This window comes from Nerophis ophidion, linkage group LG22 (assembly GCF_033978795.1).
Source record: "Nerophis ophidion isolate RoL-2023_Sa linkage group LG22, RoL_Noph_v1.0, whole genome shotgun sequence".
Lineage (NCBI taxonomy): Eukaryota > Metazoa > Chordata > Actinopteri > Syngnathiformes > Syngnathidae > Nerophis > Nerophis ophidion.
The window spans coordinates 18,731,678-18,758,409 of NC_084632.1; the positions used below are offsets into that span (position 1 = coordinate 18,731,678).

General features: G+C 40.8%; 1 protein-coding gene across 4 annotated transcripts in view; it reads left to right on the forward strand.

Moving 5' to 3' along the window:
- The window catches only part of LOC133540631 (cAMP-specific 3',5'-cyclic phosphodiesterase 4D-like), a 232,097-nt gene that overhangs the window by 29,296 nt on the left and 176,069 nt on the right, over positions 1 to 26,732 (forward strand). For 2 of the 4 annotated variants that reach the window (XM_061883402.1, XM_061883406.1), the window contains exon 3: positions 5,349 to 5,539. In XM_061883402.1, coding sequence (XP_061739386.1) covers positions 5,349 to 5,539 — 191 coding nt within the window. Of the gene's footprint in view, positions 1 to 5,348; positions 5,540 to 21,188; positions 21,543 to 26,732 lie in introns of those variants that run through there. The other 2 variants (XM_061883403.1, XM_061883407.1) reach the window with 2 other exon arrangements.

Below are 26,732 nucleotides of genomic sequence, written 5' to 3' on the forward strand. Positions count from 1 at the left end.
ACATCAAATATGTTGTCTTTGTAGCATATTCAACTGAATATGGGTTGAAAATTATTTGCAAATCATTGTATTCTGTTTATATTTACATCTAACACAATTTCCCAACTCATATGGAAACAGGGTTTGTGTACTAATACCGGTGTACCGTACAACCCTAGTAGGTACCATAACAAATTTTGCATGTTCTCCTGCACTATTATACTGTAAATCACTTCGGTAGTTCTAGCCTGAGTCATCCGCATTGGCACAATAACAGACTCGTGATTAATACAGAAGTGTGTCAAAGAAGCGCGTAGTCATCTCATTGGATTTTCAGAAGCGGAGGCCTGCTGAGCATCTTATGTCCCATCTGATCCATCTCATTCGCACTTCTTGTTTGCCGCGTGGCGGGACATCAGCCAGGTGATCACGCTGTCAGCTGCTTGGCTGGAAGAGAACGTGCCGTTTGACAAATAAAAGCAACATGTCAAAGACACTTCTGTAGACAGATTATGCTGTGACGAGGCCTTACTTCCAAAATGTGACCCTAAGCAACAAAAAGGCCCTTTTTTAAGGTGCATCTTTAAATAGGTTAATTCCTCAAATGTCGTTTTTATCATCTTTATATTAGGGCTTTACCTGCAGGGACTTCTCGCTAAAGTGGGGATTGATTTTTGCGGTGTGTGTGTTTGCTTGGCTGCCTCGGTCTCGCCTGACGATTTTAAAACAGGATACTTAGTACGCCGTCCATACAAACAAGCAGACAGGATTTGTTATGTTCTCATTCGTCAGGAAGACAAAGCAGAAAACAGATATCGAACGGCTGTCCGGAGAAAGCGCTTAGCGAAAAATTGCCAGCTCAGTGACTTGTGTAAAATACACTTTATTGCCAAAAGTATTTGGCCACCCATCCAAATGAGGAGAATCAGGTGTCCTAATCACTTGGCCCGGTGTATAACATCAAGCACTTAGAATAGAATAGAATAGAATAGAATAGAAAGTACTTTATTGATCCTGGGGGAAATTCAGCACCACAGTTATCTCACAATAGACAATAATAATAATAAATAATATAATCATTATCTTATATCATATATATAATATATGGATAATATAAATATATTCTACATATATTCTACATTTAAGTGCAGTCAAGAAGGAACATATGCATTATACAGTCTGATGGCTGTCGGTATGAAGGACCTCCTGTGTCGTTCCGTGTTGCATTTTGGGAGTCTGAACCTTCCACCGAATGTGCTCATTCTCTACGCAAGGTCCGAGTGTAGTGGGTGGGAAGTGTTGTCCAGTTGTTCATAATGGCTAGGAGTTTTTCTAGACTTCTTCTCTCCGACACCACCATGAATTACCATGAATTGATTTACAGTGGGGCAAAAAAGTATTTAGTCAGCCACCGATTGTGCAAGTTCTCCCACTTAAAATGATGACAGAGGTCTGTAATTTTCATCATAGGTACACTTCAACAGTGAGAGACAGAATGTGAAAAAAAAATCCAGGAATTTGCATTGTAGGAATTTTAAAGAATTTATTTGTAAATTATAGTGGAAAATAAGTATTTGGTCAACCATTCAAAGCTCTCACTGATGGAAGGAGGTTTTGGCTCAAAATCTCACGATACATGGCCCCATCCATTCTTTCCTTAACATGGATCAGTCGTCATGTCCCTTTAGCAGAAAAACAGCCCCAAAACATGATGTTTCCACCCCCATGCTTCACAGTAGTTATGGTGTTCTTGGGATGCAACTCAGTATTCTTCTTCTTCCAAACACGACGAGTTGAGTTTATACCAAAAAGTTCTATTTTGGTTTCATCTGACCACATGACATTCTCCCAATCCTCTGCTGTATCATCCATGTATCCATTTTGGTATAAACTCAACTCGCCGTGTTTGGAGGAAGAAGAATACTGAGTTGCATCCCAAGAACACCACACCTACTGTAAAGCATGGAGGTGGAAACATCATGCTTTGGGGCTGTTTTTCTGCTAAGGGGACAGGACGATTGATCCGTGTTAAGGAAAGAATGAATGGGGCCATGTATCGTGAGATTTTGAGCCAAAACCTCCTACCATCAGTGAGAGCTTTGAATGGTTGACCAAATACTTATTTTCCACCATAATTTACAAATAAATTCTTTAAAATTCCTACAATGTGAATTCCTGGATTTTTTTTTTTTCCACATTCTGTCTCTCACAGTTGAAGTGTACGTATGATGAAAATTGAAGACGTCTGTCATCATTTTAAGTGGGAGAACGTGCACAATCGGTTGCTGACTAAATACTTTTTTGCCCCACTGTACGTGTACCCCGACTTAAACAAGTTGAAAAACTTATTCGGGTGTTGCCATTTAGTGGGCAATTGTACGGAATATGTACTGAACTGGGCAATCTACTAATAAAAGTTTCAATTAATCAATCAAAAACCGCAAGAGAGTCTAGCTCCACTCCCACCACGTTACTGCCCTTCCTTACCAGCTTGCCCAGTCTGTTTGCGTCCCTCACTCTCAGCCCGCCGCCCCAGCAGGCCACGGCGTAAAAGAAGGCCCCCGCCACCACCGACTCGTAGAATATCTTCAACATCTTTTTACAGACGTTGAAGGATCCTAGCCTCCTCAGTAAGTAGAGGCGGCTCTGTCCTTTCTTGTAGAGAGCCTCAACGTGTTTTGACCCATTCAGCTCGTTGTCGATGTGTACACCGAGGTATTTATAATCCTCAACCATGTCCACATCCACCCCCCTGATGGAAACAGGAGTCGCCCAAGTACTCCTACCCCTTCCCAGGTCCACAACCAGCTCCTTGGTCTTCGTCACATTGAGCTGGAGGTGGTTCTTTTCCATCCATGTGACAAAGTCCTCCACCAGTGCCCTGTATTCCTCATCATCATCATCCTCAATACACCCCACTATCGCAGAGTCATCAGAAAACTTCTGAAGGTGGCAGGACTCTGACTGATAGTGTAAATCGGTGGTGTAGATGGTGAAGAGGAAGGAGGAGAGGACTGTGCCCTGTGGGGCCCCGGTATTGCTGACCAGCCTGTCAGACACACAGTCCTGCAGTCGCTCATACTGAGGTCTGTCAGTCAGTTAATCTACAACTCAGGACACCAAGGGGGCCTCCACCTGCATCGTCTCCAACTTCACACCCAGTAGGCCAGGCCGTATGGTATCGAAAGCGCTGGAGAAGTCAAAAAACATGACCCTCACATTGCTCGCAGGCTTATCTAGGTGGGTGTGGGCTCAGTTCAGTAGGTAGATGACTGCGTCCTCCACTCCCAGTCGGGGCTGGTAGGCAAATTGGAGTAGGTCCAGGTGGGGCTTGACTGTAGGGCGGAGTTGTTCCAGGACCAAACTCTCCATGGTCTTCATGATATTGGAGGTTAGAGCCACCAGCCTGTAATCCTTTGACGTGCTGGGTCGCGTGCACTTGGGGATTGTGACCACGCTTGAGGTTTTCCACAGTGTGGGGACTTTCTCCAGCCTTAGGCTCATTTTGAAGATGTGCTGGAGCACACCACACAGCTTAGGCATGGAGACTGTTTCTACAAACATTTGTGAAAGAATGGGCCACTCTCAGTGATTTCCAGCGTGGAACTGTCATAAGATGCCATCTGTGTAACAAATCCAGTCGGGAAATTTCCTCGCTCCTAAATATTCCAAAGTCAACTTTGTTATCAGAAAAGTGAAGAGTTTGGGAACAACAGTAAGTCAGCCACCAAGTAGTAGGCCACGTAAACTGACAGAGAGGGGCCAGCAGATGCTGAAGTGCATAGTGCTAAGACTTTCTACCAAGTCATTTGCTACAGAGCTCCAAACTTGATGTGACCTTCCAATTAGCCAACGTACAGTACGCAGAGAGCTTCATGGAATGGGTGTTTTCCACGGCCGAGCAGCTGCATCTAAGCCATACATCACTACGTCCAATGCAAAGTGTCGGATGCAGTGGTGTATAGCAAACATCTGCTGTCCTCTCCAAGGTTTCTCATAGTCATTCATATAGACATCCCACTGGGTTGTGAGTTTTTCCTTGCCCTTATGCGGGATCTGATCCGAGGATGTCGTTGTGGCTTGTGCAGCCCTTTGAGACACTTGTGATTTAGGGCTATATAAATAAACATTGATTGATTGATTGAAATGATGATAGTGTGGCCGAAACGGGGCTTAGGCTAAATAATTATTTGTTTAATGAGTTATCCAGCTTAATGTAGACAGGGTCTTAGAGCCACAAAACCTATTTGAAGTTAATTAAGTTAAAGTACCAATGATTGTCACACACATACTAGATGTGGCGAAATTAGTCTCTGCATTTGACATATCACCCTTGATCACCTCCTGGGATGTGAGGGGAGCAGTGGGCGGCAGCGGTGCCGTGCCTAGGAATCATTTATGGTGATTTAACCCCCAATTCCAGCCCTTAATGCTGAGTGCCAAGCAGGGAGGTAATGGGTCCCATTTTTATAGTCTTTGGTATGACTCGGCCGGGATTTGAACTCATGACCTACCGATCTCTGGGCGAACACTCTAACCATGCTACATATTTTGTGTAGCGTGACTAAAAAAACAAGTCTAACCTTGCCTAGCAGCGATGTGGCAATGGCTGTAACGGTTGGCTTTTATGGTAGTACTTAGTTACCATTGTTTGTTTGCAACAAAGGAAGCGAACAAGCTACATCATGACAAATTAAGTGTCATGGTCGTTGCAGAACTTGTAAAGACTCATGACGGCGCCTCAAGGGACAGCGTCGTGACGACAGTACACAGAAGCATAAACACGCTGGAGCCACAACAAAGGGATAAAAGATCCGCAGCTTGCAGGCTCCCGGTTTACTTGCTTGTTTGTCGATACGGCGACGTATACACACTTACATGCTCCCTGTTTACTTTACATGACCCTCACTCTTACCTTGTGTATTCACAAGGATGTCATTTCAAAGAGACACTTGAGGTGTCTGATATTTTGTTAGTTTTCAATGTAAGCACTTGAACTATATTCCTCTTTATAAGAGAGTTGCACACACTCATGCACAAAGAAAATAGGTCCTGACAGAGGCGTCCGCTACTTAACACAACAGTGAATATAAATGTGAAGGATGGGATAAGAGGCTGATCCATGCGTGTATAAATCCAGATGGACTGTGATTTATGAGAGCTCCGGGTGCCATTTGGGTCGCTTTTATGGATTTGATTATTTTTTATGCCCATCATGTTTGTCCATTCCGAATATGATACCTGTACACAGTGTTTTAAAAACAACACCCCGTTTCTTCCACTGGGAGCAGCAATAAAGATTTATGACTTACTAATGACCTTCACAATCCACAATGTAATTTCCTCGTTGTCATCCTGTTGCTCGGCAGGCTCGTAGAGAGTCCCTTCCTGTGGTCCACCAGGTGGTGAGACGACGCTGCTCCGGACCTTTGCATCTTCCGCCACTGTGGAGGAGACACTCGTGTCAGGAGCACCCTTCAGACAGCCGGAGCTATGGCCTACCGCTGCACCGCCTGGAGGCTCTGTACCGCCGAGCGCTGGCCAGCCACGATGAACACCGGTCAGTAATGTCGCCACATATTAAGCATTTAGAAGTAGTTCTATAGCAGGGGTGGGCAATTAATTTTTACCGGGGGCCGCATGAGCAACCCGAGCACTGCTGGAGGTCCACACCGACAATATTTCGATTAAATCATGCTCAAATTATTTTTGATATACTGTAAGACAAATAATAATAATAATAATAATAATTTCATTTAACCTAACTTAACTTTATACAAAAGCAGATTGCTTTTGATGGTTTCATATTTAACACTGTCTTACACAACACTTCTTGATGTATAGTACAATGCAAAAATGTCAATTTCTGTCACTTTATCCTGCATGCTCTTTAAAAGTCCAACATTTTTCCCCGTCAGATTTGGACAACCATCTGTTGTCACACCTGCCAGCTTGTCCCATTTCAGTCCTAACATGTCCAAACACGCATTTACGTCTTAGAAAAAGTCATTGTCTCTTTAATTGACTCAATGACTGCCAGCTACTCCGTGATTTGAAAGTCTGCAGTTATCCCACGTAAGAAGATGAGCAGCTGGGCGGTGTCACGTACACCGCAGCGCTCATCCAAAGCCAGCGAAAAACAGTCGAAATCGGCCGTTCAGTTCTTCAGCTGAAGCTCCAAGTTTCCAGCGATGGTCTCAATGCGCCTTGTTACAGTGCGTCGGGAGAGTGACACGTTCTCAAATGCGCCCCTCTTCTCCGGACATATCAGCGCAACAGAGTCCAATAAGCACTCTTTAATAAACTCTCAGTCAGAAAATTCCTTAATTTTTCTGGTGATTTTGTGAGAAATTACGAAACTTGTCTTGACGGCTACATATCTGGGGGTGTGAAATTTGGCTAAAAGTCCTTGTTGGGTTTGCAGTTTTACCATCAACACATCAGCCTCCCTTGCGCGCGCTTCATCAGACAGATTCCGGTATTTTTCCTCCTGCTTCGTTGTGTAGTGGCGATTCAAATTATATTCTTTAAACACAGCAACATGTGTACCACAAATTAAGCACCTGGCTTTACCTTTCATCTCTGTAAAGTTTTACTTGGCAGTCCATGTCTTGTTGAAAACACGGCATTTGTCATCAACTTTTCTTTTTATTAGCGTGAGCTGACATCTCGGTGGTAACCGGGCATTACTTGTCGCTGTGCACCTTCACTCACAGGTTACACACGGACATACGCCCATAAATAACAATTTTCAAAATAAAAGCAGCACAGCTGTTGACATAGATGTTTTTTATTTTTTTTATTTTGTAATTTGTGATTGCCGCTCTTCACATTCACTCACAATCGCGCACAAGTATACGTCCACACATAAGTAATACAAATAACGCTTTTCAAAACAAAAGTAGCACATTTTTATTACACACTCGACATAGATACTTTCTAAAATGTATTTTGTAATTTATGATTGGCCTCACGCTGGCCGGATAGGAACGCAACAAAGGGCCGGATGTGGCCCGTGGGCCAGAGAATGCCCAGGTCTGTTCTGTAGTCACGCCACCAGATCATCTTTCTCCCTATTGACCCACCAGCCTGAGTTGATACAGTACAGGATGGAACATCAACATTTCTGTTGTTTATACATAATAATACCAATGTTTGAAATAAGAGCAGATACTATACAACAGGGCTATTCAACTGGCGGCTCGTGGGCCAATTCCGGCCTGGGAATGACACCAGGCCGTATCCCGAGTTCAGTTCACAACTTGGGAGACCAACATTTTTGCCGCAAATTCCTAAAATCTAGCGGAACTTGGACCACTGTTTGATTGAGTAATTGAATAATTTATTCAAAGTTTTTTTTTTTTGGTACAGTTTCATGACAGTTGTCATGATCTGTGGTCTAGATCAGGCCTGGGCAATTATTTTGACTCAAGGGCCACATTTAGAGAAAAAAATGTGTCTGGGGGCCGATATATCTATTTTTAGGAACATTAATACAAAACCTCACAATAATGTCTGATTGAATGCTGAAAACGTTATGACATACCGCCTTAAAAAAACTAAATGGAATTTTACATTTTTCTATAAACGATAAAACAGTGAATATTGACAAAATATGAATGTCACACCCCCTTTCGATCGACATATTTTACAATTAAGTGAAATGTAACAAAAATACAACAAACAGTGAAATATGAACGCGAAGGGTACAAAATAAACCCACCTACAATCTGATATATCTGATATATCAGTGGTTCTCAAATGGGGGTAAGCGTACCCCTGGGAGTACTTGAAGGTGTGCCAAGGGGTCCCTGAGATTTTTAAAAGATATTCTAAAAATAGCAACAATTCAAAAATCCTTTATAAATATATTTATTGAATAATACTTTAACAAAATATGAATGTAAGTTCATAAAATGTGAAAAGAAATGCAACAATGCAATATTCAGTGTTGACTGCTAGATTTTTTTTTTGTTCCATAAATATTGATGTTAAAGACTTATTTTTTTGTGAAGAAATGTTTAGAATTAAGTTCATGAATCCAGATGGATCTCTATTACAATCCCCAAAGAGGGCCCTTTAAGTTGATGATTACTTCTATGTGTAGAAATCTTTATTTATATTTGGATCACTTGTTTATTTTTCAACAAGTTATTAGTTATTTTTATATCTTTTTTTTCCGAATAGTTCAAGAAAGACCACTACCAATTAGCATTATTTTTGCACTGTTATAAAATTTAATAAATCAGAAACTGATGACATAGTGCTGTATTTGACTTCTTTATCTCTTTTTTTCAACCAAAAATGCTTTGCTCTGATTAGGGGGTACTTGTATTAAAAAAATGTTCAAAGGGGGTACATCATTGAAAAAAGGTTGAGAACCACTGTGATATATCACTAAACTTTAGAACTTTGTTGTGAAAATCTCCTTCCGCATCTGTGGAAACGTTTCCCACCCACACTGCTTGGTAGTACTAATTATATTACCATAGTAACTAATTAGGTTACCATAGTAACTGGTATATCTTCCAAAAGCGCAGATTCCAACCATTGGAATACCTTGTATAGTTCAAGACTTATGGTCTTTAGAAAACATCACTACACATCACAATGGGAGCAACACTTTCCATCTTAAATATCTAAAAAAAATGATTTCGGAATGTCCGGTGGGCCAGATTGAACATCTTAAAGGGCTGCATGTGGCCCCGGGCCTAAATTTGCCCAGGTCTGTTCTAGATCATTTTTTGTTTAGTTATGTTGTGTTAGTTTTGGACTCCATTAGTTCCTGTTTTTGTGCACCCTTGTTTGTTTTAGTTTCCATGACGACTCATTAGTTTCACCTGCCTCATGTATTGGGATCACGCACCTGCTCTAATCAAGAGAATATTATTTAAGCCTGTTTTGCCAGTTTGTCGTCCTGTTGACATGCTTAGTTCACGGTGCTCTATTCAAGGCATAGATTCATGCTCTGTATCGTCTGCATCATGCCTTGCCAAGTAAGTTTTGTTTATTCATGCCACAGTTTGCAAGTTTTGTTTCATGTTCATAGTTTCTAAGTGTTAGTTTTTGTGTCCTGTGTTAAATTTTGCCTCCGCCTTTTGCGCCCTTTTTGATTTCACTTTTGAGTCAGATAATTACATATGTTCATACCTTCACGCCTGGTCCAGAGTAGTCCGTTTGCAACCCGGGAGAACAAACCCCGCAGTAAGCAGCTTAAACCTCCCCATCATGACATGTTTTGGAAGTATGTAGACCGGTACATGGGTAATTTAGTGGTATAGTGTATCTTTTACACCAGGCCCATTTTGCCTTTGTTGAGTTATTTTGCACGTCATCATAAATTATGTATGTAATAAAATAGAGTAGGGAAATTATTTAAATATCAATTGATCTTGTTACACATCCTAAGTTGTCAGTTATGATCAATAATAAATGGATTTAATAGAGATGTCCGATAATGGCTTTTTTGCCGATATCTGATATTCCGATATTGTCCAACTCTTAATTACCGATTCCTTTATCAACCGATACCGGTATATACAGTCGTGGAATTAACACATTATTTTGCCTAATTTTTTTGTGATGCCCGCTGGATGCATTAAACAATGTAACAAGTTTTTCCAAAATAAATCAACTCAAGTTATGGAAAAAAATGCTAACATGGCACTGCCATATTTATTATTGAAGTCACAAAGTGCATTATTTTTTTTAACATGCCTCAAAACAGCAGCTTGGACTTTGGTATATGTTCTCCCTGAGATAATCCTGGTACCCACTACAACTATACTATACTTTGACTTTCACAAAGTAAGGTTTAGCGGGGGGTGTATATTGTAGCGTCCTGGAAGAGTCAGTGCTGCAAGGGGTTCCGGGTATTTGTTCTGTTGTGTTTATGCTGTGTTACGGTACGGATGTTCTCCCGAAAAGTGTTTGTCATTCTTTTTCGGTGTGGGTTCACAGTATAGCGCATATTTGTAACAGTGTTAAAGTTGTTTATACAGCCACCCTTAGTGTGACCTGTATGGCTGTTGACCAAATATGCCTTGCATTCACTTATGTGTGTGAAAAGCCGTAGGTATTATGTGATTGGGCGCTCTGTACTTTTCCGTACGTCCGTGTGCACAGTGGCGTTTTAAAAAGTCTTAAATTTTACTTTTTGAAACCGATACCGATAATTTCCAATATTACATTTTAAAGCAATTATCGTCCGATAATATCGGCAGTCCGATATTATCGGACGTCTCTAGTATTTAATCACCCTGATAATTTTAAGTATGCACATTGTTATGGCCAATACTAGTCCTGTAACTATTTGATACCTACATTTGTTGTAAAACTAATGTAAATAATCCAAACAACAGAATAGTAAGTGTTTATTACTTTTTAACATAAGTGTAGGTAGAAGCATGCTACAATAGAAAGGAACCAGGTATTAACAGTAAATTAGCAAGTACATTTTTTGACAGTTTAGAGGAAACAATGCAACTGAAAATGATTCAGTATGTTACCACATAGGTCAGCAGCTTTAATGATAGTCCTATTATCATTTATATGCCAAATCATTTATCGTGATATCGTTTTTAGGCTGTATCGCCCATTCATTGTACTGTACATCAAATTTGACGTGACCCTTCAGTTTCCGTTTCTTAGCAGTACTTCGTATGGTGTCAAGCAGTGGTCATCCAACTTATTCACTATTTTTTGGCATTCTGCTCTATGCCTCAATGGTTCCAAATCGTTATTAGAGTAGCTTTTCTTTCAGCTGAAACAAGTCTGCCTATTCTCCTCTGCCATCTCCAAGGCACTTTTCAACAGAGAACTGACACTCACCGGAAATTTTCTCTCGCACAAACCACTTTCCGTTCAACTCGAGAGATGATTATGTGTGAATATCTCACTCGACTAGCAGTTTCAGCCTGTCTGTCACCAACAACCGTGCAACTATCGCTTTTATCTTTTTCTTGGTGTATACATACATTTCTAATGTCTATATTCGGTGAGTGGGTAAATCATTGGTATTTCAGTCGTGTTTTTTTTTTTTTTTGCAAAATGGCACAAACCATTTCAGAAGGCTACATTTTAGGAACTCTAAACATTGTAGTTTTAACATACATTTGACCTCTACTTGAGTATTGTTGTGCAATAAAAAATGCTACTTTTACTGCGTTACTTTAAGTTTCATTCCGACCGCTACATGTAAAAAACATATCGTAATTACATTTATTTATATTCTGTGTTAGGAATTGGTCAAGGAGGTGACCGCAGGATGCAGAGATGGGAGGCAAGGTAGGATTACAAAAAGGGAAAATTTAATAAGTCCAAAAAGTGTAACAAAAGGCTATAGGGCAGAAGTGCACACCATAACTACACAAACAAAAACAGGTCCCTCATGGTCAGCAGGGAAAAAGGCCAGAGCGCACAGAGCACAACAAAAGGTCCAACACAAAATCCTCTTTACCTCAGGGAGGCTAGGAAGCAAACACAAAGAGGTGAGGAATTTCAGGAATAAGGAGAGACAACATACCGGGATTGACGAAGTGAAGCAGGCGTATGCACGTGGGAGGTGCAGGACAAAAAAACGGCAGAACCCAGCTGTCGGTGACGAGCTTAAATACACCTAGGTAGGGATTTGTTGCTGTTGTGCCTCGCTGAGGACTAATTAACTGAAGAAAACAGACACCATAAAAAATAGAATGCAGGGAAATGACAAAACCCAACATTCTGTTGATTACTGCCTGCAAAAAGACACATTCATTTGACTTTTTAGAGCAACTTCTTCCAGCAGGGACGGTCACATGACTCTGTTTCACCAATCTAACGCAACCACTCCATTTCGAAACTATAGAAAAACTAGCAAAGGAGCAGGAAACCAACGTAACTTGTTGCACGAAGCAAACAAAACAGCCAGACCGCGTGTGGCGAGAGGCAGGAATAAATAGCTCTCTGATTAGTGACCTGGAGCAGGTGAGAGCCCCGACCACTAACCAGAGGCAGGTGAACATAATCAGCACCCATGGCAGAAAGGAATACAAACAAGGGTGCTGAAACAGAAACAAGGGAATCCTAAATCTGAACAAAACATGATCCGAGCTAAGGATCATCACCTATATGTCATCTGTGTTAGAATTCCACTTCCAATGAGAGAAACCATGTTGCGGCAAGTTCTAAGTTGTATATGTTTTTTTATGTTTTAACTGCGTATATGCTAACATTAGTGCTCTTATAACGTCATAAGTGAAAATGTGCGTCTTTTGTCATACACGCTTTGCAAAAAACTCATGATTCACGACAAAAAGTCATAGATGATATACTGTATTTTTCCGGGCTATTAAAAACGCACAGGTATTCAAGCCGCACCCACCAAGTTTTAGAAGAAATAAATATTTTTACTTATATTAGCCACACCGGACCATACTTGCCAATCCTCCCGATTTTCCCGGTAGACTCCTGGATTTCAGTGCCCCTCCCGAAAATCTCCCGGGGCAACCATTCTCCCAAATTTCTCCCGATATCCACCCGGACAACAATAATGGGGGCGTGCCTTTAAGGCAATGCCTTTAGCGTCCTCTCTCACCTGAAACCTTCATCCCTTAACAGCCTTAAAGGCACTGCCTTCGTGTGCCGTCCCAATCACATAATATCTACGGCTTTTTACACACACAAGTGAATGCATTCATACTTGGTCAACAGCCATACAGGTCACACTGAGGGTGGCCGTATCAACAACTTTAACACTGTTACAAATATGCGCCACACTGTCCACCCACACCAAACAAGAATGACAAACACATTTCGGGAGAACATTCGCACCGTAACACAACAGAAAAAATACCCGGAATCCCTTGCAGCACTAACTCTTCCGGTACACTACAAGAACATCTACGGCTTTTGGAGCTCAGTGCACAACTGCACACACAACAAGAAGGAGACGAAGCAGAAGAACGTAAAAGAGACAAGGCAATGATGAGTAATAAGAAGAAATACACTTGCAAGTTCCATAATGATTGGAAAAAAACATTTACTTTCAGCTCGAAGGGGAAGGGATAAGCTGCCTGCACCTCATTCCCGCCACTCCAAACCCACTCTTGCAACTACGCCCCCCTACCTTTAACCCGACCCCCCCATGTCCCGAATTCGTAGGTTTCAAGGTTGCCAAGTATGCACCGGACTATAAGCACTAGATATATATCGGCACAAAATAATTTGTAAATGTTTATCTACATTATTCAATTATTTACGTAATTGTTTCCAAATAGTGCCTGTCACATGACAGTAAAACGATTGATTAAACAAAATAGAAGTCATCGTCATGGACCCACTAGCTGAGGAAGCTAGCTCTCTAATCAGCTAAACAGACTCAATAACCCAACAATGACATTTTGGTGAACTTACTTAACTAAAACAATATGCCATTGTCAGTTAATAATACCAACCCAGAGACTTGTAGACGTGTTAACATGTTCGCAAGCTTGATTACATTATGGTGGCACATAGATATATGCACGAAAACAATCCTACAGACACCACACATGGGACGCTTTAGTAAATATAAATGGTTTTAGTTATATTGTAAAACTTACAAACCTTGCTTGGAGTGATGAATGGAGAATCCTTTCAAGCAGAAACGCTACGGATGAATACATGCAATACATTTTCAACCTGCAGTGAGCAAAGTCATCCAGAAGATGGCGCCATAGCACAAACAATAACACACCTTTTCAGAGTCTGTTGGTGTTACATGAAAAGCATTTGTTGAGAACAAAACATTATGGCCTGTAGCGAAAAAAAATCCATTAATTAACTGCACGGTTTTATTAGCCGCAGGGTACAAAGCGTGGGGAAAAAGTAGCGGCTTATAGTCAGGATAAGAGGGTATATATTGTCTGTGTAGACGCAGTAAAGTAATTGACCTTTCATTAAGACATACCCTATTTAGTTATTTTTGTTAGGCTATGTCTGGCAGACGTTTCCGTCTGCATTGCTGGAAGAAATTTTATTCAAAGTCATTCCAAATTCAGTGAGAAGCAGCTAAAAGGATCTGAAGGTTAACTTTTTAAAGCCTTGTGCTTAGTTAGAGTGTCCGCCCTGAGATCGGAAGGTTGTGAGTTCAACCCCCGGCCGAGTCATACCAAAGACTATAAAAATGGGACCAATAACCTCCCTGCTTGGCACTCTGCATCAAGGGTTGGAAATGGGGCTTAAATCACCAAAATGATTCCCGAGCGTGGCCATTGCTGATGCTCACTGCTCCCCTCACCTCCAAGGGGGTGGAACAAGGGGATGGGTCAAACGCAGAGGGTGACTATCAGTGGTACTTTAACTTTAACTTTTAATGTTCACTCCAATTATTGAACTGACATAAGGAAATAATGCAAAATTATTGAAGTGTACACGAACAGCTCAATATGCATGTTTCTTTACTCAAATGTCGGTGTAGCCCTCACATTGCATCCACCATTTTTATGAACGTTTATTTTCTCAAGGGACAAAACTATACACAACAAAATGTGGTTAGACTTTAAAGCTGTTAGGGTATAGCTTGGAAAGCAGTATAGATTTACTGTCTTCTATTCATTTGGGTGTAAATTGCTGTCAACACCAGTGAGTATCAAGATAATAGCCTTGTCTGGAGCCAAGCATTGTTTGTTCATGCTCTGATGCTACATGAGTGCTGCTAAATGACTTATACTGTGCCTAGGGATTAGTACCTTTTACATTTAAATCGGTACATTAAAAATTCAGGTACCAGGGTACTCAACGGTATCAATTTTTGATATTTCTGCGTCTGTTCATGTATCGAATGTGAATTTGTTTGTTGATAAAATCCCTTTTTTATTTAAAGTTGAATTCAAAGGCCTACTGAAATGAGATTTTGTTATTTAAACGGGGATAGCAGGTCCATTCTATGTGTCATACTTCATCATTTCGCGATATTGCCATATTTTTGCTGAAAGGATTTAGTAGAGACCCCAAAAGGGAATAAGCCATAGGAAATGGATGGATGGATGGATTTAGTAGAGAACATCAACGATAAAGTTTGCAACTTTTGGTCGCTAATAAAAAAGCCTTGCCTGTACCGGAGGTAGCAGACGATGTGCGCGTGACGTCACGGGTTGTAGGGTTCCTCACATCCTCACATTGTTTATAATCATAGCCACCAGCAAAGAGAGCGATTCCGACCAAGAAAGCTATGATTTCCCCATTAATTTGAGTGAGGATGAAAGATTCGTGAATGAGGAAAGTTAGAGTGAAGCACTAAAAAAAAAGGAAAAAGAAAAGGCGACGGCTCCAGGCAGTGGCAGTGGGAGCGATTCAGATGTTATTAGACACATTTACTAGGATAATTCTGGTAAATCCCTTATCTGCTTATTGTGTTAATAGTGTTTTAGTGAGATTATAAAGTCATACCTGAAAGTCGGAGCGCTGCGGTGAACGCTAGTGTTTCGGAGAGAAGCCAATGGAGGAGCCAAGATCACAGCTGCCTTTTTGACAGCTGCAGGAGGAGGTCGTATAATCCGCTGAAGTCTCCGGCAAGAGCCGACCTAATATCACAATTGGTTGACATGTGGTAGAGAAACATGTTCGCTTGACCGCTCTGTGTTAAAGCTTCACAACAAACAAAGAAACACCGGCTGTGTTTCGGTTGCTAAAGGCAACTGCAATCAACCGCTTTCCACCAACAGCATTCTTCTTTATAGTCTTCGTTTTTAATTGAACAAAGTGCAAAAGATTCAGCAACACAGACGTCGAAAATACTGTGTAATTATGCAATGAAAAGAGACTAGTTTTAGCCGTGAGTGGTGCTGGGCTGAAATGTCCGCTCCAACCAATAACGTCACAAGCACGCGTCAACATAAGCGTCATTATTCCGCGACGTTTTCAACAGGATACCTTGCGGGAAATTTAAAATTGCAATTTAGTAAACTAAAAAGGCCATATTGGCATGTGTTGCAATGTTAAGATTTCATCATTGATATATAAACTATCAAACTGCATGGTCGGTAGTAGTGGGTTTCAGTAGGCCTTTAAAGTACCAACGATTGTCACACACACACTAGGTGTGGTGAAATTTGTTCTCTGCATTTGACCCATCCCCTTGTTCCACCCCCTGGGAGGTGAGGAGAGCAGTGGGCAGCAGCGGTGCCGCGGCCGGGAAGCATTTCTGGTGATTTAACCCCAATTCCCACCCTTGATGCTGAGTGCCAAGCAGGGAGGTAATGGGTCCAATTTTTATAGAGATTTTCACAACCTACCGATCTCAGGGCGGACACTCTAACCACTATTTAACATTTAACAGTGAGCTGATTGTGCTGTCCAGTTGATACATTTTGGTTTCTTGTACTTCTGAGTCTCATTTGCAGGTATTGTATAGTAAACTTGGCATGCAGTTACAATTCCGAGATGTAGGACGGCAGTGGTGCATAGGCTACGGTGTGTTGCCTAGTCAGGGAGTAGTCTTTGTCATTAAGCTGATTGATTGTCTGTCTAGTCTTTTGTTACGCCCCTACAAAGTGGTAATAAGGTAAGTAATGTATTGTTGAAACTCCATTGTAAAATTGTGAATGCCAATAGGTAGTATGTCTATGGCAAATCCAATGTGAACTAGCTACGAGCTAAAGCCTTTTGAGAGGGGTATTTTCACTGTATGTTGGAGTGTTTTCTATCAGGCATACTTGCTTTGTGGGCATGGAAAACTGCAACATTAACTAGAGGCAGTCCGACTCAGTCCGCTCTGAGCGCTGCTTCAGTGGTTGTTTCCACGCCCAGTGTTTGGGCCGGCCGAGTCTGCAGTTGGACATGAAGTCACAAAGGCAGGGAACCAAGATATCGAAATATGTTGATTTTACGTAAATTGATAGCCGGTAGTACCAACTAAATTTGGTCGGTGCCTATAAAATCCATAACTGTGACATTAAGCCCTAATCACAAACAATGCATAATTTCATTTATTAGAATGTACATTTGCCAGGCTATATACTGCCAGGGAGACTTTGTGGAAAATAATAATTTGCAGCTTCGGATTAATTCATTGGTGCTGGACACTGATGACAATATAATCACTTGCACGGCTGTGTTGCGGTCAGCACATCAGCTTCACGGTTTGGAGAGGTTTAAATCTTTGTCAGAAAATCTCTGTGCGGAGTTTTCCTTTCCTACAGTTACTCTGAATTCCTCCCACATCCACAAAACATACACGGTTTGATAATTGAACACGGATGTGAGTGTGAAATCCCTGGAAATACCGGCTTGCTCTTCCCCCTCCAACTTCGAAGTGTCTTGAAGTGTGCGCCTGGTAAAGGTGACTATGGGTGTTATTTCATGTCTCGAGGGCTTTCTTAATGTTAAAAACTGCATTTAAAAATAAAACAAACATTTTGTTTACGCACCAACTGTATGAAAACATAGTATATCATCATTCCTTCTTTGCAGATATTAATTTTTACCACGGCCAGGCCTGGAAATGAAGTGAAGTGAATTATATTTATATAGCACTTTTCTCTAGTGACTCAAAGAGCTTTTACATAGTGAAACCCAATATCTGAATGACATTTAAATCAGTGTGGGTGGCACTGGGAGCAGGTGGGTAAAGTCTCTTGCCCAAGGACACAAAGGCAGTGACTAGGATGAAGGAAGTGGGGATCGACCCTGGAACCCTCAAGTTGCTGGCACGGCCACTCTACCACCCGACCTATACCGCCCCAATTTATAGCGATAAACGATTCGATTCGAAATATGCAACTTTTCTTTGACTACAATTGTGCATTCGCCCACTGAAAATGCAAAGGTTTTGGCCACAAACTTATTCCTAGTCTTGCACCCATCACTGCTAATCATGCCTTCCCTCCCTTTCTTGTCGATAGTAACCTTTTTAAGATGGTCAAGTCTGGAGATCAATAACATTAAAGATGTATACATTGACAACACTTTTGCCTCTTTTCATCAACTTTGTGATACAATTTCACTCCCTAATCAACACTTATTAGATGTCCACAGTTTCAGGTTTCCAAACTTACCAACTATCACAGTTTTAGATGCTTTTTTGACACCCCTTCAGACTTCAAAAGGATCAATTACACCTATTCACAATCACATTTTTCATTTACACCTCGAGTCTCTGAATTCTGAATTTAAGTTACTTTGGGAGGGTGACTTAAAGTGGTGAAGCTGTATTTTCATTTGCACTTTTTAATCTAATTGACAATTTAGTTAAGAAACATTCGTTGTTGATTTAGCTTATTTATTTTAGCACAACATCCTGCGATGAGGTGGCGACTTGTCCAGGGTGTACACCGCCTTTTGCCTGATTGTAGCTGAGATAGGTACCAGCGCCCCCCGCGACCCCAGAGAGATTCGCGGTAGAAAATGGATGGATGGATAATACATATTGTATGTAAATGTATTGTTTGATAAGTATTTCTTCTTCTAATCAGCCTGACCTGAGCCTAAGGTTTATTTGTTCCATTAATAATAATCTTTGTGATTGACCCATGCTTTTATATAAATTGACAAGGTAGTGAACTGTAAGTAGGCTAGATAATAATTAGGGCTGCGAATCTTTGGGTGTCCCAATATCGATTCTTGGGGTCGCGAGTCGTTTATAAATCGATTTTTTCGATTCAACGCGATTCTCGATTCAACGCGATTCTCGATTCAAAAACGATATTTTTCCGATTCAAAACGATTCCGTATTCATTCAATACATAGGATTTCAGCAGGATCTACCCCAGTCTGCTGACATGCTAGCAGAGTAGTAGATTTTTGTCAAAAGCTTTTATAATTGTAAAGTACAATGTTTTATCAACTGATTGCAATGATGTAAATTTGTTTTAACTATTAAACGAACCAAAAATACGACTTATTTTATCTTTGTGAAAACATTGGACACAGTGTGTTGTCAAGCTTATGAGATGCGATGCAAGTGTAAGCCACTGTGACACTATTGTTCTTTATTTATTTTTTTTATTTTTATGAATATCTAATGATAATATCAATGAGGGATTTTTAATCACTGCTATACTGAAATTATAACTAATATTGATACTTTTGTTGATAATATTAATTTTTGTTTCACTACTTTTGATTTGTTCTGTGTCGTGTTTGTGTCTCCTCTCAATTGCTCTGTTTATTGAGTGTTGCTGGGTTAGGTTTGGTTTTGGAATTGCATTGCTGTGTATTGTTTTGTTGGATTGATTAAAAAAAAAAAAAAAAAAATTTGATTAAAATTTTTTTTTTTTAAATGAGAATCAATTCTGAATCGAACAACGTGAGAATCGCGATTCAAATTCGAATCAATTTTTTTCCCACACCCAATACAATTTGACTGACCTATCTGACCCTTTTGGTCACATTCCCTTTAGCGCAGCTCTATCTAAAGAATGCATAACGAAACCCCAGCCTCTACTATAGCGTCTATTCTATGCGCCTTATAATGCGCTGCGTGTGACACTTCGCTGACATCGTGGTGTTGTTTTGTTCTCTCAAATTATGCAGTCGGACTTGGACACAACATGAAGGTAAGAAAGGATGATTTATTTATGCTAACAAAACAGACTAAGAACAAATATCTTTGCACAAGGCACTAAAGACAAAACAAACAGAACTAGCATGGAAGCTAGAAGGAACTTAAGGCACTAACATGTGAGCTAGGGAAATAAACATAGGAATAGCGTGGAAGCTAACGAGTACAAAAAGTCTTTACCACAATCGGGGATAAGCGACGTCACCTGTTGCATCAAACAGAAACTAGACTGCGAGAAAGAATGAACAAAGAAGGCAGGCTTGAATACAGGAATGTGATCATGAGGCAGGTGCGCGTAAAAAACAAGATGCAGGTGACACTAATACGTGACTATGGCAACGGAAACAAAACAAGAAGTGCCACCAGGAACTAAGGAAGTCAAATAACAAAACACGATATAAAGACGGAACAAAACAGAATATGACATGATCCAAGTAGCGGATCATGACAGTGCGCCTTATATATTAGGTTGACCATATTCTGAAATCCCAAAAAGAGGACACATGCTGTATATGCGTGCCCGGGACTAGGTGAAAATTTGCCAATGATACTTGAACTTGCTTTATAAATAATATATTTATTTAAATAAAGCATTTTTTCTCCTCTCTTGACAGTATAACAAAATAAGTCACACTTATATTATGTAACATTGACAGTTTTCGAAAAAGTACAAAGGTAGCAATATTCAAAATAACATCTTGTATATAATATACACATAAATAATGCCTCAAAACAGGTTAATTATATTTAAACAAAAAAACAGGTAACAGCCCATTCTTTAAGATGTCTCTTCTCAGTCTAGTGGACCATTCTAATGTAAAAAATATAAATAATGCCTCATAACATTTAAAACAAAAACAGATGTTCTCAGAGAATACACCACAGGTGAAGGGTATTTCACAAATCAGTTAAAACAACAAAAACAGAGGTAGCATTTCTTAGCCAATTATTTTAGGCTTCTGATAAAAAAAAATAATGCCAAGTCAACATTTAAGACAACAAAAAAAGGACCTTTCCCGGCAAAACTCGAACCAACAGTTCCTGTCAATAGCGCCACTTCCCTATCTTCCCCGGAAGTCCCGCCCCCCCAGCCAAAGCCATTGGCTAACACCCCGTAGCCAGCCGCTACAATATTTACTGCTAGAATTCACCAACTCCAGTAATATATATACGGTAACTTAACCCTGGACATACATTGAAAAGACACGCAACCCTAATTCAAAATGCCGGACAATTGAGGCATTTAAAAAAACCCCGCCCGGACACCCCTGCAAAAGAGGACATGTCTGGGGAAAAGAGGACGTATGGTCAGCCTATTATATATGAACACAGTTTTAAAATAGGCCATTCATTAAAAGTGCGCTTTATAATCCGGTGCGCCTTATAGTGCGGAAAATACGGTAGTAATATTTTGCAAGTTGTGTAAAAGCAAATGTTAAATGACAAAAAGGTGGTTATCCATTATGTTTATGTCATTGTCAGCAATTGTCTATAATCGTTGTGTCCAGTCCTATAAATAGCTCTCCATCCAAGAAAGCCTTTACCTATTCAAATCTCCATTAAACGCTTAGAGAAGGAGCACTTTTAATGTTGACACTAGTGATGGACAGATGGTGAACAGCTCGGATCCAGGAGGGCGGGAAGAGAGCCATAAAGGCCAAGTGAGAGAGGAAAGAAGAAGGGGGGAGCCTCGCAGTGTCTTCTTTAGCACGGTGGAGCGTGGACAGCAGCAGCGCGCCATGTCCCGTCCTGGTGACCGCATCTAGTCTCCCTTTTCTCCCCGTCACTGTTTTTCCGGAAGAGAGTCGTCTATTAAGCAAATTAAAGTACACCCAAAAAAAATGGAGTGCGCAACGTTAAGCCGAGAGGGAGCGGGGCTCGCCAAACCACCCAAACATTTGTGGCGGCAGCCGAGGACCCACATCCGGATCAAGCAGCGCATCAACTCGGACACTGAGCGCTACCTGTGCCGCAATCGGACCTTGGAGAAGCTTCGCCCCGTGCTGAGGAAGCCTCGTCTGTCCTGGCCCTCTACGCTCAAACGGTAACCACTTTTTCTTCAAAATATACAACTTCCAAGGAAGTGCTGAACTCGCAAATATACCAAAAAAAAAAAAAGCGTCTCAAAATACATCACTTTACAAACGTTCCGGCTGGCAACCGATTAATTTAATTAATATGGCGCTCAATTATCGGCTCGGACCTCATCAGGTTTTGCATCGTTAAATATACACATTTGTTCTTATTTAACATCACTATGCATTCTTTGTATGTGTTGTAAGCATATTTAATTATTGCCTTATTTATATTTTATTTTCTATATATTAAAAACAGCTCTCAGTATGATACAGTTCAGCTCTTTACTACAATAATAGGACATCCAAAGTGCGGCTCGGGGGCCAATTTTGGCACATGGTTCATTTTTCTTCCCGGTTTGTTTTTTCTAGGCTGCACGGTGGAAGAGGGGTTAGTGCGTCTGCCTCACAATACGAAGGTCCTGAGTAGTCCTGGGTTCAATCCCGGGCTCGGGATCTTTAAGTGTGGAGTTTGCATGTTCTCCCCGTGACTGCGTGGGTTGTTAGGCTTGCCACTGACAGTTTGTTTGTGTTTTAGGTTTTCCTCTGTGTGTGTTTAGTATTTCCTGTTTTTAGTTCCTGTCAGCCCTATTTTGTCTGTTTCCTGTTTTTTTCCCTGTGCACTGTTTTCTGCTCAGCTGCGACTGATTGGCACCTGGCCACACCTGGTGTCAATCAGTCCGCACCTATTTTACCTGCTTTTAAACTTTCATGCAGAGAGGGAAATCACAACTAAGTCAATTTACCAAAACTGTATTTATTAAACAGTTATTAAGCAGTAGCACAAACATTCATGTCTTTTCAAAACAGAAAGTGCAAGATTGTCAGAGACATTTTAAAACAAGGTATTAGTGCACTTCTGTGCATGATGTCACCAAGATGACGTATCAGAATAACACTAAATTAAAGTGCACTTCTTTTACAGAACGCCACTACAATAGTTTAAAACAAATAAAGTGCACTTCTGTGCATGATGTCACACAAGATGTTTCAATAAGTGTCAAATAAAAATGATCTGCATAATAGGAACTCAAATAGCAGTGCTGCTACTTATTGTAGCAATGCTTTTGCCGCATAATTGTTCAACATATTCCTGCTTGAAGCCAAACCACCGCCAGAGGATGGATCCTGTGCTGTTTCTCTCGTTACCAGATTTAAACCTTCTCTCTCTCGCATTACCACTCGCACCACTCCGTTAGCATCACAGCTAATGTTACCCATGTAGCTACCTCTCTGCTTGGGGGGATGGCGTGTGACGTTGCACACGTGACGTATGTAAGAAGGTGTGCTTGTTTAAGTCTCTGTGAGAAGGAGAGAGAAGAAAGAGTGGGAAACACCTGCAGTATAATGCTCGCCGCTAAAATCAACTGTGAGAGAACATATACTCTAAAATCACGATATAGTCATTTTCTATATCGCACAGAGACAAACCCGCGATATATTGAGTATATCGATATATCGCCCAGCGCTAATCTCAATAAACAAGAATATGATTCTGGTCTTCTCATTATCTTAATCCTTTTGGATCCCACTGCAGCCTTTGATACCTTTTCACACCCTGTCCTCCTCCATAGATTTCACAGTATTGGCATCACAAGCACACATCTTCACTGGTTAAGATCATATCTCTCCCACCGCACTCCGTTTGTTCAACTCCGTTCATTAACATCCCCTCCGTCTCCCGTATCCTCTGGTGTGCCCCAGGGCTCTGTTCTTGGTCCCCCGCTTTTTATCATCTACATTCTTCCCCTTGGCAATATTTTCCCTAAATTTAAGATACATTTTTACTGTTTTGCGGATGACACCCAGCTGTACGTCTCAACCAAACCTCTTCCTCCTGCCTCAGTAAACTGAAACTGTGGTTCTCATCCAGTTTCCTCCAACTCAATAGTAATAAAACTGAAATCTTACTTGTAGTTACAAAATCCATTCTAGCCAAAACCAACAGCTTGTCCGTTTTTCTTAGCAATTCATCTGTTTCACCCTCCTCCCAAGTTAGGAGTCTGGGTGTCATCCTGGACAGCACACTCTCTTTTCAAGCTCACATAAACAACATTACCCGGTCTGCTTACTTTCATCCACGAAACATTAATCAACTTCACCCAACCCCTCACCCCACACACTGCTGCCATACTGGTCCATAGCCTTGTCACCTCTCACCTGGACTACTGCAACTCACTCCTGTTTGGTCTCCCTCGCAAGTCTTTTCACAAACTTCAGCTTCCAGAATTCTGCAGCCCGGATAATCACCAGAACACCTTCAATCCAGCACATCACCTTTGATCAGCACACCACGGACATTCAAAAAAGAATTCAACAAAGACTGTCAGCCATCCGAAAACTTAAAGGACTATACGTTGCACCTCACCTCCTGTTATTACTGTACCAAAGCATTGTTCAACCCATCCTTCTGTACTGTTCCACATGTTTTTTCACCATGCTTTCTGTAACCAACTGGACCAAACTCACACGCATTACAAACATAGCAGCTAAAATCATCCGCCTACCCACACCCAACATTTCGGACTTAAACCACAGGTCCATCACTCGACTAGCAAACACAATAGTCCAGGATATCAGTCACCCACTACACAAATACATAATCCCACTACCATCAGGGCGCAGGTACAGAACCATCAAATTCCGGAGGGCCCGCCTCAGGAAAAGCCTTATTCCTGCAGCTATAGCCGCCCTTAACAGCAGGCCCAGTCGACCCGTCTGATAAAGCCTGTAAATGTGTTGGTCATGTATGATGACTTTTTGTTATTTTTGTTTTGTGATGTGTAATGTCTATATGTTTAAATGTACGGCAGTGAAAATGAATTTCCCCAACAGGGCCCAAGAAACCTAAATCTAATCTAATCTAATCACCCCTGTTCTGCAACAACTCCACTGGCTACCCATCAAACACCGTATCCAATTTAAAATATTTCTTCTCACTTTCAAAGCTATCCATAATCTTTCTCCGTCATATCTCTCTGACCTGCTCCATGTCGCCACGCCCTCAAGTTCCCTAAGGTCCTCTTCATCCATTTGTCTCACTGTCCCCTTATTTAAAGGCCTACTGAAATGACATTTTCTTATTCATACCGGTATAGCAGGTCCATTCTATGTGTCATACTTGATCATTTTGCGATATTGTCATATTTTTGCTGAAAGGATTTAGTAGAGAACATCAACGATAAAATTCGGAACTTTTGGTCGCTAACAGAAAAGCCCTGCCTTTACCGGAAGTCGCAGACGATGACGTCACCCCTTGAGGGCGCCTCACATCCCCAAATTCTTTTTAATGGGAGCCTCCAACAAAAAGAGCTTTTTGGACCGAGAAAACGACAATTTCCACATTAATTTGAGAGAGGATGAAAGATTCGTGTTTGAGGATATTGATAGCGACAGACTAGAAAAAAAAATCAAGTTAAAAAAAAAAAATTGCATTGGGACGGATTTAGATCCTTTTAGACACATTTACTAGGATATTTCTGGGAAATCCCTTATCTTTCTATTGTGTTAGTAGTGTTTTGGTACTAGTGTTTTAGTGAATTTAATAGTACCTGATAGTCGGAAGGGTGTGTCCATGGGTGTCTTGAGGCCAGTGTCTGATGGAAGTCGACGGCAGCTTTATGGACGGCACATGCTCAGCTGATCTCCGGTAAGTGGCGACTTTTTACCACAATTTTCTCACTGAAAACTGCTGGTTGACATTTGGTCGGGATTCATGTACACTTGACCGCTCTGATCCATAGGAAAGCTTCACCTCCGGGAATTTTAAACAGGGAATCACCGTGTGTTTGTGTGGCTAAAGGCTAAAGCTTCCCAACGCCATCTTTGTACTTTGATTTCTCCATTATTAATTGAACAAATTGCAAAAGATTCAGCAACACAGATGTCCAAAATACTGTGTAATTATGCAGTTAAAGTAGACGACTTTTAGCTGTGTGTGTGCGCAGCGCTAATATTTGCTAACAGTCCGTGACGTCACGCGTACACGTCATCATTCCGCAACGTTTTCAACTAGAAACTCCCAGGAAATTTAAAATTGCAATTTAGTAAACTAAAAAGGCTGTATTGGCATGTGTTGCAATGTTAATATTTCATCATTGATATATAAACTGTCAGACTGTGTGGTCGGTAGTAGTGGGTTTCAGTAAGCCTTTAAACTGTCCACCCTAGGTGCCCAAACTTTCAGCCGCTCAGCCCCACATATTTGGAACTCATTACCACCAGTCCTTTGTAACATAGACTCAATATCCCTCTTCAAATCAAGACTCAAAACACACCTATTCACGACTGCTTATTCAATGTAAATCCTATCGATCTTTGTTGTTATTGTTGTTTTTATCCAATTGATTCTGTTGTTATGATTTTGTACGGTGTCCTTGAGTTCCCAGAAAGGCACCTTTATAAGTAACATGTATTATTAGTAGTAGTTGTAGTATTTTTTGAAAACTCAAATTTATTTCAGTAGTTCAGTTCAAATTCATTTTGGTGTTAATCGCTTACAGCTAATAAAAAAAGGCCAAAATGCATTATCTCATGTAATTTGCCAATTTGTTAAAAAAAATCAGTTGGCCTATTGTGAAACGTGACTTATATGATGATTTAAATCTAAATTTAAAATGCTTCTTTGTGGTCTAGATCAGTGTTTTTCAATCACTGTGCCGTGGCACATTAGTGTCCCTGAGATAGTCTGGTGTGCTGTGGGAGGTGATCCAATTTTACCCATTTGGGTTAAAAATATTTTTTGCAAACCAGTAATTATAGTCTACAAATTATGTGTTGTTGTTGTTGAGTGTCGGTGCTGTCTAGAGCTCAGCAGAGTAACTTTGTAATACACCTACTGATATTCCATATCAGTAGGTGGCAGCCGGTAGCTAATTGCTTTGTAGATGTCGGAAACAGCGGGAGGCAGGGTGCAGGTAAAACGGTGTCTAATACTTAAACCAAAAATAAAAAAAAACTGAGTGCCTCTACAAAAAGGCATTGAAGCTTAGGGAAGGCTATGCAGAACGAAACTAAAACTGAACCGGCTACAAAGTAAACAAAAACAAAATGCTGGATGACAGCAAAGACTTACTGTGGAGCAAAGACGGCGTCCACAAAGTACATCCAAACATGACAACAATGTCCGTCAAAGAAGGATGAAAACAACTGAAATATTC